Below are 15,000 nucleotides of genomic sequence, written 5' to 3'. Positions count from 1 at the left end.
GACCTTAGAGAAATACTTCAAGACCATTTATCCTGAGTGTCTTTTTGTATTTATTATTATTATTATTTTTTTTTGTAGTTGTAGATTTACTTTTTCTCCTTCTGGATTTTTTTTTTGACTCCTTTAACTGGGTGATGTGGTTCATTGTAATCAATTAAACTTTAACAGCATTTGGCAGATGCCCTTATCCAGTGCAATTTGCATTTATCTTCTTTATACACCTGAGCAGATATGCGGTTAGGGGCCTTGCTCAGGGGCCCAGGAGTGGTAGATTAGTGTGGATAGGATTTAAACTCATGACCGTTGGATCCAAAATTGAATCCTTAAGCTCCCACCTCCTAGTTTATTTTTTACAATAAATGTATTATACGCCTAAAAATCTTGGCATTTACTTTAAATTCTGGATCTTATAAACACAGGGAATAATGTGTAATAGCTTAAATGCTAATAATGTCAAGTTATTAGCATTTATAATTTAATACAGCACTAGAATTTTTTATTTATTTATTTAATTATGTAGTAAATTGTTTTGTGCATATTGTAGACAATCTCCAAGCATATATTATTGTTAAATTTTTTTATAAAGAAAATCTAAACATTCACACAGGTTTTCCTGGGTGCAGTGTGTATCCACTATTCTACATTTCCTGTAAAAAGTGTAGAAACTCTGAGGGTTTTTTGGTGCTTGAGAGACACTTTCGTTTCTGTGCAAAAAATTTGGTACTGTAACAGTCTGAAAATGAATCTATACTTTATTTTCTTTTTAAAATCCTCCTCAGTATGAAGAACAGATTTACACACTTTCAGCCTCCGGACACTTCGTTTCTTTAAACATTCAGCTGAAATATTTTGTTGTGTTTCTTGTAAAACTCAGTAAAAATGTTCACCAGTTGGAGATTTTCTTCTTCATCTCAGAGCAGTTCAGTAGGATTGAGATGTGGTGACTGGGCAGGTGGTTCCATGATAGATATCACTCCAGACGTCTGTCTGCTCTCTAAACAACACGTACAGAACTCAGACGTGCGCTTTGGCTCATCGTCTCGTACAGTGAAGTCGCTTCTGATGAGCCGCAGTCCAGACGGAACTGCATGGTGCTGAATTATAAAATGTTGGTTTAGGATTCCTTTCACTTTCCAGAACCTTCTCTGCTCCAAAACAACCCCAAACCATTAAACTTCAGATCAGCAGTCTGATCACATCTCTCCTCTTCTCCATCCTACACAGGTCCTTCTGGTGGAGACACAAATCTCCCATTTAGACCCAGACATTTCTTCCACTCCTTCACCATCACATTACTGTCTTTTCTTTTGTCTTTTACTGTACCACAGAAACAAAAGGAACATGTGTCTCAAACACCATAAGACTCTGTGTTTCCACACAGGAACTGTTTATTCACAAAACATATCCCAGAGATAATAAGAGAGCAGTTTACTTGAATTAACTGTGATTAGAATGAATACTGGTGGACACTAGATGTCCTCAGTGTCCTCACTGGAAAGCATTTAATCAGATCAGGCAGGTTTAGAGTAATCCAGAAACACACACACACACAGTTGTAGCCTACATTCACTGATTTTTACATTTGTAAATAATATTTAGACCTTCCATAAGTCAGCTGTATGACCATTAATAATCTGTAATATAACAGCGCGGATTTTATTCCAATCAGTTGTAAAAATGTATTAAATAAAAATCAACCAATCACAGCAGAGAAACGAGCGACGCTTCATTAAACCAGGAACAGAAAGAATACACCACTATTACTACTACTACTACTACTACTAATAATAATAATAAGCAGCTTTTGACTCCATTAATGAAGATTTTTCTTACTTTCTCCTCCGCAGTGTTTCTTCCTCTCTGTCAACAGCTCAGCGTTATTACCGCACTATTAATCTCACAGCTCTGCGCATGCGCACTCTCGCTCTGCCAATTAAAACGGTTTTATCTGTTCTCAATGAATCTCAAAAATCTCCGTTTCGTTTTTAATAATAAATCATCATCATAGACATTGTTAAAAAAAATTAGAGATAAATATATAAAATGTATTTGTTTTAAAATTTCTAAAAATAAAGCAGAAATGGGTATTGTGTGTGTCTGCATGTTCACCAGGATGATCACAACACACACACACACACACACAAATGAAGTGAATAAAAACTAAAGTTTATTAAAGTGTGTCTGAATGCTGTACAGCGAGTAAAAAAAAAAAAACACCACCACATTACATTCACTGAGTCACTGAATCACTGAATCACTGAGTCACTGAATCACTAAATCACTGAGTCACTGAGTCACTGGGTCACTGAATCACTGAATCACTGAGTCACTGAATCACTGAGTCACTGAATCACTGAGTCACTGAATCACTGAGTCACTGAATCACTGAGTCACTGAGTCAGGATTACAGTCACACTGTTCAGCAGTAACTCATCTTCACCTTCTTCTGTCCCAGAGAGCATGCTGGAGGAGCATCACCCTGTAACACACACACACACACACACACACACACACACACACACCATATAACAACTGTAATACTTTAAAACATTCTCTCTCTCTCTCTCTCTCTCTCTCTCTCTCTCTCTGTCTGTGTGTTTGTCCATCACTCTCTTGTCCCTCAGCCTCACCAGATGTTTGTGTCCATCCCTCTTTATATCTCTCCATACTCCAGTCTGTCGCTTCATCAGTCATTCTGTCTACATGTTTGCCTCCATACAATCCCATCCCTGTCCCATCTATAGCTCCGTCTGTCTCAGTCTTTTTATCTGTTCATCTTTCTCTATCAATCTCAGTACTTTTGTCTCTCAGTCCCCAACTTGTCTCTCTATTCCACTATCTGTCTCTCGGTCCCCAAATTGTCTATCACTCTCTGTCTATCTATTAGTCTCTTTCAGTCTCTCTATTCTGTCTATCACTCTCTCAGTCACCAATTTGTCTTTTTATTCTTTTGTCTTTCTCTCTATCAATCTCTCAGTTCTCCATTTGTCTTTTATGCTGTAAGTATTCGTTCCTCTGTCTTTCTCTCCATCTATATCATAGTCCCATTCATCTCCAGTCCCTCTGTCTTTTTCTCATTCCCTCATTCCCACTTGTCTCTCATTCCTCCATCTGTCTCTAATTTTCCATTGTCTTTCCATCTATCCCACATTCTCTTTCTCTCTCCCCCTCCCTCTCTCTCTCTCTCACCTTGTAGAGGCTGCAGACGAGTAGGAAGAGTGAGTTCATCGCTTTATTCTGCAGTTCCTCAGTGTGCTCCTGTAAACACACACAATAATCAGGAAGTGAAGTGAGGGATTAGAGTTAGAAGTGTGAAGATGGTGTGAGGACTCGTTCTCACTCCGTTGATGGTGATCCACGGCACGTATTGATGCGGTGGCTGTAAAGATGCGGTTTTCTTGGCGTTCTGATGCATTAACTGATTTCCCTCGTCACCGTTCACACACGACATGATGTCTCCAAATTTGGTCTCGGGGCTGAACAGGGCGAGACACTGAGGAGAAACAAGACACTGCAATAAGGAACTGAACCTGTTATAATAATTTCACTTCCATAAAACTGTACCTGAGGCCAGGAGGACTTGGATTAAGGCAATATGTTAATGCGGTTAGATTTATTTCTGAACAAATCTCATGATAGTTCGCTTTATTTTTCAGCGAGTCCAAATCCAACAGAGTCCAGACCCTGCTACATTAATATCTAATCAGAATCTGAAGATAATCCTAATTCTGTCCAAGTCACTTTTTTTTAATCCAGATTAAATTTGAGACAAATCAAAATTTGCCCCAGATTATGTGTGTTAAGGATTTAGGGTTAGACTGAGGTCCAGGTCTTATTAAGATCATTCTCTGTAGAATTCATTTAATCCAGATTATATTTTTGTGGCTTCTTTGGGTTTAACTATAAATTAACCAGGGTCAGACTGATGCTGGTAAAGTCAGTTTATTCCAGGTTAATTCATTCCACTGGGGCTAATCTGGGTCCATCAGATTATACCAGGTTAAACTCCAAACAAGTCCAAAATTAGATTTAATTCTAGATGAAGTCAGGTTAGTTTAATCCGGATTAAATTTCAGGCCTATGATGTTTTGGCCCATTGGAAGATAGTCTGGGTTTAAACTAAGTTAAACTGGGTCAGACTGGAGTCAGGCATGGTCAGAGTTATCCCAGATGGCAGTCCAAGTTACAGGAGGTCAGTCTGAGTCAGATTTAGATTGTTAGTCCCAGGTATAAAAATTAGTGATAAAAACTCACAGGTTCGGCCGCTTTCACCACATCATCAGCTGCTTCCATGCAGTAAATCACCGGAATCGCACCCCCGCCCAATTTATTCATTAAGCACGTCTACACACACACACACACACACACACACACACACACACACACGTGATATATATATAAAATCGTCATATCAAAAATCAGATTCACTACTGAACTCACCTGATCCAGGTGCAGCAATAACATCACTAACTCCACCCCCTGATTATCGTCTCACCTCAATCATGTTCCCCAGACACTCGTCTGGTCCGTGCTGACAGGTGAACTCATACTTTTCTCCCACCTGCTTCTCCTGCAGCGCGCACACACACACACACACACAGTTTATTAGTGGAGTGTCAGCTGAACTAGTGTCAGTGCCGACCTTCTGAACAATCAGAGTGCAGGACTGAGGGGTGTGTGTGTGTGTGTGTGTGTACCTCTGCATTGCCATACGGGACGAGATCCACAGTCATTATGTCTCTCAGCATGATGAGGGTCGGCAGGAGCTCCAACGCCAGGAACTGGCGACAACCACCACACAGAGACTCATAATACAGAGACACGTTAACCAGATCAGCGCTCCTGCTCGAGTTCTGTGGAGCACACTGCCCTAGTACCTACACTCACACACACACACACACACAAAAATTACATTATATATACTGTAAATACACAACATGACTTTCTATTTGCATTTATTTCTCAAGCGCCAACATTCATTATTCAGGTTCTCCAGAAATAGAGGGTATAAATGGAGGAAGTGTGTGTGTGTGTGTGTGTGTGTGTGTGTGTGTGTTTCAGTTCCCTAATGTGAGTGAGTAACTGGCATAAACACGCTCCTAAATACATAACGCAGACACACAGATTAGACACCAATATTTGAGAAGGTAAGGAGTCTCCAGTTCCAGTTTACACCACAGATGATCAGTAAGAATGCTGTGAGAATGCTGAGCAGGTCCAGGCTCTGTGTAGAACACTTGAGATCTTCACAAGCTTCACACTTCACACCATATCTTCATGGAGTTTGCTTTGTGTACTGGAACATCATCGTGTTTGAGTTTCCAGAAACTTTGCTGGATAATTAACCCAATAAAAGCATTTCAATAATTTAGTATGAGGAGCTAGAGGAGAAGTTGGACACTGAGGAAGGAGAAAAGGATTTGTAGCGATTGGCCAGGCAGAGGAACCGAGCTGGGAAGGATGTGCTGCAAGTTAGACCAATAAAGGATGGAGATGGAAATGGTGTTGACTAGTAAGGAGAGTGTGTTGAGAAGATGGAGGGAGTATTTTGAGCAGCTGATGAATGAGGAAAATGAGAGAGAAGGTTGGATGGTGTGGAGATGTGAAGCAGGAAGTGGATAGTGTTAGTAAGGAGGAAGTGAGAGCAGCGATTAAGAGGATGAAGAGTGGAAAGTCGGAAGGAGCTGCATTGTGTGTTTGTGGATTTAGAGAAAGTGTACGACAGGGTGGAGAGAGGAGTTGTGGTATTGTATGAGGAAGTCTGGTGTGTCAGAGAAGTATGTGAGGGTGGTGCAGGACATGTATGAGGACAGTGTGACAGCAGTGAAGTGTGCAGTAGAAACGAAAGACTGGTTTAAAGTGGAGGTTGGACTGCATCAAGGATCGGCTCTGTGCCCTTTCCTGTTTGCAGTGGTGATGGACAGGATGAAAGACGAGGTCAGACAGGAGTCTCTGTGGACTATGATGTTTGTGGATGATATTGTGATTTGTGGTGAGAGTAGGGAGCAGGTTGAGAAGAGCCTGGAGAGGTGGAGGTACACGCTGGAGAGAAGGGGAATGAAAGTCAGTAGGAGTAAGACAGAGTACATGTGTGAATGAGAGAGAGAGAGAGGGGGCAGTGGAGGGTGTGTTTGCAGGGGGAGAAGGTGGAGGAGAAATCCACAGTCTGGTCCATATCAAGATACAACACGATTTATAATGCGTATTTATAATGTATTTCAGTGTGTTCTGAGATGATTTTCATCTCATAACTGTGAAAATTTGAAGTGGTTGTTTTGATCTAGAAAAACTGGTGCTCCTCAACCTTCTATCATGGGCCCTTTTTAATTGTTTATCAATTCAGTTGAGTTTGTTTTGTACAGAACTTTAACAATGGACTCAAAGCAGCTTTACAGAAATAAATAGTAAACCAAATTAATAAGTCCACGAGGTGGTATAGGGAAGAAACCTTGAGAGGAACCAGACTCTAAATGTTTCTTCCTCATACCATCTCTGGGAGTTTTTCCTTCCCCCTGATATGGAATGATTTATAAATATATTTGTAATAATTTCTGTAAAGCTGCTTTGGGACAATGTCCTCTGTTTTCTAAAGGGTTTTCTACACTTAATTTACTTCATTTAGGACTTTCATGTTCCTACTTAAGATGTTATTATGTTAGGCTCCGCCCACTTTCCTCACTATCCTTTAGAGCTACATAAACATGTGTAAAGTCTTGGAAGTATTTCTGCCTCAGTCAACGCACCTAAATCCTACTAAACTGCTCTTGGATGAAGAAGAAATGTCCAACTAGTGAAGAAGTTTTTACAAGAGACAGCAAAGTATTTCTGGAGAAACGAAACTGAAGTGTGTGAAGCAGTTAAAGCTCGACATAATAAAGGATTTTTGAATGGAAATAAAGTTTGACATTTTTAGATTTGTTTGGTCTTCAAAAATCTTCAGAGCATTACACAACGAGGAACTTGCACGTGTCTCTCACACACACAAATACTCCACACTTTCCACAGGAACTGTAGAAATGTACAGGTATGTTGGTGTTCCTCAAACAACCTCATCTCACAATCAGAAGGAGGGATCACCTTACATTAACGACATTCTCTACGTCTCCTTTCCTACAGAAAGCCTGAGATCCTGCAGGACCTGACTTTGGGAGCATGATCTCATGGGGAAACTCCCTGCAGGAGATCACATGAGTCAGGCAGGAGATCACATGAGTCAGAACTGAAATCTTCACCATGCAGATGTTTGAGTCTCCCACTCATCACACCGGTTCCTCATTCTGCTCTGATCTGAACTCTGTATTCCTGATGGTCTGGTTGGTAAGAGTGAGTGAGTGAGTGTGTGTGTGTGTGTGTGTGTGTGTGTGTGTGTACAGTACAAAACACCACAGCAGGTTGGACCAGGAGCGTAATGACAAATCTGTCACTCTCTCTGATTTTTTTAACGAAGTAAAGCAGCACCTGTGTGTGTGTGTGTGTGTGTGTGTGTGTGTGTGTGTGTGTGTGTTCTCTCACCCCGCATCTGTCGGCCGGTGAGCTCGCGCACTCGGACGCCATCGTGGCGAGGCAGGTGAGCGCGAGCGCGATCGCGGACTTCAGGACGCACATCTCTGCAGCCGGACGGTGTGTGTGTGTGTGTGTGTGTGTGTGTGTGTGTGTGTGTATGAAGAAGTACAGAAAAATGTCCGGTGTGTAATTTAAACAACTGCTTTAATAATTACACGCGTCCTCGTAAAGCGATCTGATTGGCTCCAGAAGCGCTCGCGCTGCGCTCCGATTGGACGGGAGTCACGCGGAGCGGCGTCATCAAACACCGGCAGAACTTCGGCAGCTAAAAGAAGTGTGGAAGAAGCGGCACGGAGTACACCGTTCACACACTCACACACTCACATCACATGGGCGTAAATTTAACAGTTGGGGGGGGGTATTGTATTATAAAAATACAGTGGGGTCAGTTCGGCTGTAGCACAGTGATCATTTAGTAAATGCACAAATAAATAATATGCTAATTGTGTGTTAATGTTAAATTGACATTATGCCAAGTCGTCCCAAATAAAACACTGCATGAAAAACGGCTTTGGTGTGTTAGTGTCAGTGCACTATGCTACACGCTATTGTAAACAAGCTAACGTTCACTAGACAAGTCATATTTTAATCACTAATAGAGCAGATTCATGGAAAATTACATCCGTAATCAGCATTTTTGCCACAACTAATTCATGAATGAGTCTGCATCAACTACATTAAAGAGAATCGCTTTATTTAAGGTGAATAAAATACACTAGTTAAAGGAGTTGAACATTAATTGAGTCGCATACACACACCTGACTCGTGTGTGTAGAGAAGGTGAGATGAACTGGAAAAGCAGGCAGTGGGTCAAACCACTGTGAGGAAGAGGAGGGGGAACTCAACTGTTTCTAAATGCACAATTATTTAGGTATACATACAGTGAGGAAAATAAGTATTTGAACACCCTGCTATTTTGCAAGTTCTCCCACTTAGAAATCATGGAGGGGTCTGAAATTGTCATCGTAGGTGCATGTCCACTGTGAGAGACATAATCCAGAAATCACAATATATGATTTTTTAACTATTAATTTGTATGATACAGCTGCAAATAAGTATTTGAACACCTGAGAAAGTCAATGTTAATATTTGGTACAGTAGCCTTTGTTTGCAATTACAGAGGTCAAACGTTTCCTGTAGTTTTTCACCAGGTTTGCACACACTGCAGGACGGACGTTGTTCCCCAAAATCTCGCAATACATGGCCCCGGTCATCCTTCTCTTAATACAGTGCAGTCGCCCTGTCCCATGTGCAGAAAAACACCCCCAAAGCATGATGCTACCACACCCATGCTTCACAGTAGGGATGGTGTTCTTGGGATGGTACTCATCATTCTTCTTCCTCAAAACACGTTTAGTGGAATTATGACCCAAAAGTTCTATTTTGGTCTCATCTGACCACATGACTTCCTCCCATGACTCCTCTGGATCATCCAAATGGTCATTGGCAAACTTAAGACGTGCCTGGACATGTGCTGGTTTAAGCATGGGAACCGTCCCTGCCATGCATGATTTCAAACCATGACGTCTTAGTGAATTACCAACAGTAACCTTGGAAACGGTGGTCCCAGCTCTTTTCAGGTCATTGACCAGCTCCTCCCATGTAGTTCTGGGCTGATTTCTCAACTTCCTTAGGATCATTGAGACCCCACGAGGTGAGATCTTGCATGGAGCCCCAGTCCGAGGGAGATTGACAGTCATGTTTAGCTTCTTCCATTTTCTAATGATTGCTCCAACAGTGGACCTTTTTTCACCAAGCTGCTTGGCAATTTCCCCGTAGCCCTTTCCAGCCTTGTGGAGGTGTACAATTTTGTCTCTAGTATCTTTTTTTAAGTGTCTTTTCCTTGGAGGTGACTTCTGCCAAAACTGCCTTCTACAAGGAAAAGCTTGAGGCCTCTGCACAAGATCCTCGTAAGCTTCACAACATCTTCTCTTCTCTACTCAACCCACCTGCTGCACCTGCTCCATCCTCCCTGACTGCTAATGACTTTGCCTCCTTCTATGATGAGAAGATTAAGAAAATCTGCCACACCTTCACTTCCTCTCCAACAATGACTACACAACACAGCCAACAATCCACTACGTCTCTGTCAAGCTTCTCAACCTTAACAGAAAATGAGATACTGCAAGTCATCCGATCTTGAAATCCCACCACCTGTCCTCTGGATCCAATCCCTTCAACTACGCTCCAGACCATCACGCAAGATCTCCTGCCCTTCATCTCCACAATCATCAATGGGTCATTAACATCTGGCTATGTACCAACTACCTTTAAGCAAGCAAGGGTCATTACTATCTTGAAGAAACCTGCTCTGGATCCATCAGACATCAACAACTACAGACCGGTATCACTTCTCTCCTTTCTTTCTAAATCTCTGGAACGCATTGTTTTTAACCAACGGTCTGTCTATCTCTCACAGAACAACCTCCATGAACCTAACCAGTCTGGGTTCAAAGCGGCACATTCCACAGAGATGGCCCTTTTGGCTGTTTCTGAGAAACTGCATGCTGCTCGGTCAGCCAAGCTGTCATCTGTACTTATCTTCCTGGACCTTTCAGCAGCATTTGACACAGTCAACCACAAGACACTTTTGTCAACCCTCAAGAGCCTTGGTATCTGCGGAACAGCCTGGGGATGGTTTGCTTGGAAGGTCGCTCATACCAGGTAACATGGAGGGGATCCACATCTGCCCCGTGCAGACTCACCACTGGTGTCCCACAAGACTCTGTACTTGTTCCCCTCCTTTTCTCCCTCTATACCCACTCCATTGGTGAAGTCATATACTCACATGGGTTTTCTTATCACTGCTATGCAGATGCCACTCAACTCATCTTTTCTTTCCCTCCATCAGATACCACAGTTTCCGCTCGGATCTCAGCATGCTTGTCAGACGTATCTTTATGGATGAGTGCTCACCAACTAAAACTCAACCCCAGCAAAACAGAACTGCTGGTCATCCCAGGTGATTCATTTCCAGGTCAAGATCTCCAAATAACACTTCATGACTCTCTGCTCTCCCCTTCAGCCACTGCTCGTAACCTTGGGGTAACTATGGACAATGAACTGTCTTTTTTCCCACATGTCGCTAATGTTGCACGTTCTTGTAGATTTCTTCTCTATAACATCCGAAGGATTCGACCATTTCTGTCCATACAGGCTGCCCAGGTGCTCGTTCAGTCTCTTGTCATTTCAAGACTTGACTACTGCAACTCTCTGCTGGCAGGTCTTCCTCTAAACGCTATTCGTCCACTGCAAATGATCCAAAACGCAGCTGCACGACTTGTGTTCAATCAGCCCAAGTTTTCCCACACCACCCCACTGCTGCACTCCCTTCACTGGCTTCCAGTAGCTGCACGTATCAGATTCAAAACACTGATGCTTGCCTGCAAGGCCAAAAATGGACCGGCACCATCATACCTCAGTGACCTCATCACATCTCGCACTGCACCACGCTGTCTGAGATCCTCTAGCACTGCTCGACTGGTACCTCCTTCTCTCAGAATGAGAGGTAAGTACACTTCAAGGCTCTTCTCTGTTCTGGCACCGAGGTGGTGGAATGAACTTTCCCTAGATGTCCGTACAGCAGAGTCCCTGACTATCTTCAAGCGACGACTGAAGACCTACCTCTTCCTGAAATACCTAAATTAGCACTTTCCAAGTTTGTAGAATTCGAGTTATATTTATATTAAGTTTGTAATCTTGCGTACCAGTGTAGATTTATTCATTACTAGAGATTTAAAGCACTTTTGTACGTCGCTCTGGATAAGGGCGTCTGCTAAATGCCGCAAATGTAAATGTAAATGTAAATGTCTTTGGACAGCTCTTTGGTCTTGGCCATGTTAGTAGTTGGATTCTTACTGATTGTATAGGGTGGACAGGTGTCTTTATGCAGCTAACGACCTCAAACAGGTGCATCTAATTTAGGATAATAAATGTAGTGGAGGTGGACATTTTAAAGGCCTTTGAGGGTCAGAATTCTAGCTGATAGACAGGTGTTCAAATACTTATTTGCCGCTGTATCATACAAATAAATAGTTAAAAAATCATACATTGTGATTTCTGGATTTTTTTTTTTTAGATTATGTCTCTCACAGTGGGCATGCACCTACGATGGCAATTTCAGACCCCTCCATGATTTCTAAGTGGGAGAACTTGCAAAATAGCAGAGTGTTCAAATACTTATTTTCCTCACAATATATATATATATTTTTCATATAATAAAGAGTGCAATTTTTTTAATAATCTTTTTTTGGGGGGGGACAATCCTCGGATGGGTCCCCCCCGGAATTTACGCCCATGCACACACACACACACACACACACACACACACACACACACACACACACTCTTACACACACACACACACACACACACACACACTCACGTACACATCACACGCTCTGACATTCATTAATCTGCCATCAGACCCTGAACTTCTTGCACTTATTCTGTCCTTCTGAGGACTTCAGTCACCATTAACATGTTTCCTTCACCACAGTTACTACTGGATAACTTATAAAGGATAAACTTCTATTTATATAAATTTATTCCTTCTGATCTACACACTGTTCAGGCATAACATTATGAGCACCTGCCTAATATTGTGTTGGTCCCCTTTTGCTGCTAGAACAGTCACGACCACTTCTTCTTCTTCCTCTTCTTCTTCTTCATTCAGCTTCTCCCATTAGGGGGCGCCACATCCGTCTCCATACCCCCCTGTCCTCTACATCTGCCTCTTTCACACCAACTACCTGCATGTCTTCCCTCACCACATCCATAAACCTCCTCCTTGGTCTTCCTCTTTTCCTCCTTCCTGGTGTCTCCATCCTCAGCATTCTCCTACTGATATACCCCATGTCCCTCCTCTGCACATGTCCAAACCATCTCAATCTCACCTCCCTCACCTTGTCTCCAAAACGTCCTACATGCGCTGTCCCTCTAATAAACTCATTTCTAATCCTGTCCATCGTCGTCACTCCCAATGAACATCTCAACATCTTCAGCTCTGTTACCTCCAGCTCCACCTCCTGTCTTTTACTCAATGCCACTGTCTCTAAACCATACAACATCTCAGGTCTCACCACAGTCCTATAAACTTTCCCTTTCACTCTCACAGATACTCTTCTATCACAAATCACTCCTGCTATCACTCTTCTCCACCCACTCCACCTGCCTGCACTCTTTTCTTCACTTCTATAACACACTCTCACAGATACTCTTCTATCACACTAAAACAGTCGTGACCCATCGATCATTAACAGCATGAACTTCTTCAGCAGTTTGAGCTACAGGAGCTCGTCTGTTGGATCGGACCACACGGACCAGCCTTCCCTCCTCACATCCTGTCGCCGGTTCACCACTGTTCCTTCCTTGAAACACTTTATTAAATACTGACCACTGCAGACCAGGAACATCCCACAAGAGCTGCAGTTTTGAAGATGTTCTGACCCAGTCATGTGATTATTCACGATTAAACAGAAACAAATGTGCAATTGAGTTGTCATGAGTTAAATTGTGATTAATTGCAACTTAATCACACATTTGTTTCGGTTCTAAATGTACCTTAAATTAATACTTTTTAAGTGTTTAATACTCTAATTAACATGGACAAGTATTGCTGCTTCATGCAAATGTATTTTTATTATTAATAAAACCAAACAACATAGAGCATGAAGGGAAAATATTCTTGTACATTTTTTAAAGTAATTATGTTGTTTCTTCTTCTTCTTCTTCTTTCGGCTGCTCCCATTAGGGGTCGCCACAGCGGATCATCCGTCTCCATACCACCCCGTCCTCTACATCTGCCTCTTTCACACCAACTACCTGCATGTCTTCCCTCACCACATCCATGAACCTCCTCCTTGGCCTTCCTCTTTTCCTCCTACCTGGTGGCTCCATCTTCAGCATTCTTCTACCAATATAATTCATGTCCCTTCTCTGCACATGTCCAAACCATCTCAATCTCGCCTCCCTCACCTTGTCACCAAAACATCCTACATGTGCTGTCCCTCTAATAAACTCATTTCTAATCTTGTCCATCCTCGTCACTCCCAACGAAAACCTTAACATCTTCAGCTCTGCTACCTCCAGCTCTGCCTCCTGCCTTTTACTCAATGCCACTGTCTCTAATCCATACAACATCGCAGGTCTCACCACAGTCCTATAAACTTTCCCTTTCATTCTTGCAGATACCCTACTATCACAAATCACTCCTGTCACTCTTCTCCACCCACTCCACCCTGCCTGCACTCTTTTCTTTACTTCTCTAACACACTCTCCATTACTTTGCACTGTTGACCCCAGGTACCTGAACTCCTCCACCTTCTCCACCTCTTCTCCTGCAACCGCATCACCCACTGCCCTCCCTCTCATTCACACACATGTACTCCTACTGACTTTCATTCCCCTTCTCTCCAGCGCATATGTCCACCTCTCCAGGCTCTTCTCAACCTGCTCTACTCTCACCACAAATCACAATATCATCTGCAAACATCATAGTCCAGGGAGACTCCTGTCTGACCTCATCCACAACCTGTCCATCACCACTGCAAACAGGAAAGGGCTCAGGGCCGATCCTTGATGCAGTCCAACCTTCACTCTGAACCAGTCTGTCGTACCTACTGCACACTTCACTGCCGTCACACTGTCCTCATACATGTCCTGCACCACCCTTACATACTTCTCTGACACACCTGACTTCCTCATACAATACCACAACTCCTCTCTTGGCACTCTGTTGTACGCTTTCTCTAAATCCACAAATACACAATGCAATTCCTTCTGTCCTTCTCTATACTTCTCCATCAACATCCTCAAAGCAAATAAGGCATCTGTGGTGCTCTTCCTCGGCATGAAACCATACTGTTGCTCACAGATGGTCACCTCTTCTCTCAGCCTGGCTTCCACTACTCTTTCCCATAACTTCATGGTGTGACTGATCAACTTAATTCCCCTGTAGTTACTGCAGGTCTGCACATCTCCTTATGCTTAAAGATCGGTACCAGCACACTCCTTCTCCATTCCTCAGGCATCCTCTCCCCTTCCAGAATCCTGTTAAACAATCTGGTTAAAAACTCCACTGCCATCTCTCCTAAACATCTCCACGCCTCTACCGGTATGTCATCTGGTCCAACCGACTTTCCATTCTTCATCCTCTTAATCGCTGCTCTTACTTCCTCCTTACTAATCCTATCTACATCCTGCTTTACCAACTCCACATCCTCCAACCTTCTCTCTGTGATTTTCCTCATTCATCAGCTGCTCAAAATACTCCTCCACCTTCTCAACACACTCTCCTCACTAGTCAACACATTTCCTCTCCATCCTTTATTGCTCTAACTTGCAGTACATCCTTCCCAGCTCGGTCCCTCTGCCTGGCCAATCGGTATAACTCCTTTTCTCCTTCCTTAGTGTCCAACCTCTTATACAGCTCCTCAT

At 42.8% G+C, this 15,000-nt stretch overlaps 1 protein-coding gene and 1 pseudogene across 1 annotated transcript; both read right to left on the bottom strand.

Annotated features, from left to right (window-relative positions):
• LOC124394872 overlaps positions 1–1,998 on the bottom strand; it is a 6,596-nt pseudogene extending 4,598 nt beyond the window's left edge.
• Positions 1,999–2,145: 147 nt separating this feature from the next.
• Positions 2,146–7,689, bottom strand: LOC124394870 (gamma-interferon-inducible lysosomal thiol reductase-like). Its single transcript, XM_046863362.1, has 7 exons — positions 7,513–7,689; positions 4,698–4,877; positions 4,496–4,570; positions 4,255–4,344; positions 3,341–3,493; positions 3,190–3,258; positions 2,146–2,479 (listed from the first exon to the last, which is right to left on the bottom strand). Exons 1-7 carry the CDS (start codon positions 7,603–7,605, stop codon positions 2,420–2,422), a joined length of 720 nt encoding a protein of 239 aa, XP_046719318.1. The 5' UTR covers positions 7,606–7,689; the 3' UTR covers positions 2,146–2,419.
• Between the last annotated feature and the right edge of the window lie 7,311 nt (positions 7,690–15,000).

This window comes from Silurus meridionalis, chromosome 12 (assembly GCF_014805685.1).
Source record: "Silurus meridionalis isolate SWU-2019-XX chromosome 12, ASM1480568v1, whole genome shotgun sequence".
In the NCBI taxonomy this organism is placed as follows: Eukaryota; Metazoa; Chordata; class Actinopteri; order Siluriformes; family Siluridae; genus Silurus; species Silurus meridionalis.
This window is presented reverse-complemented; position numbering and strand designations above follow the sequence as displayed.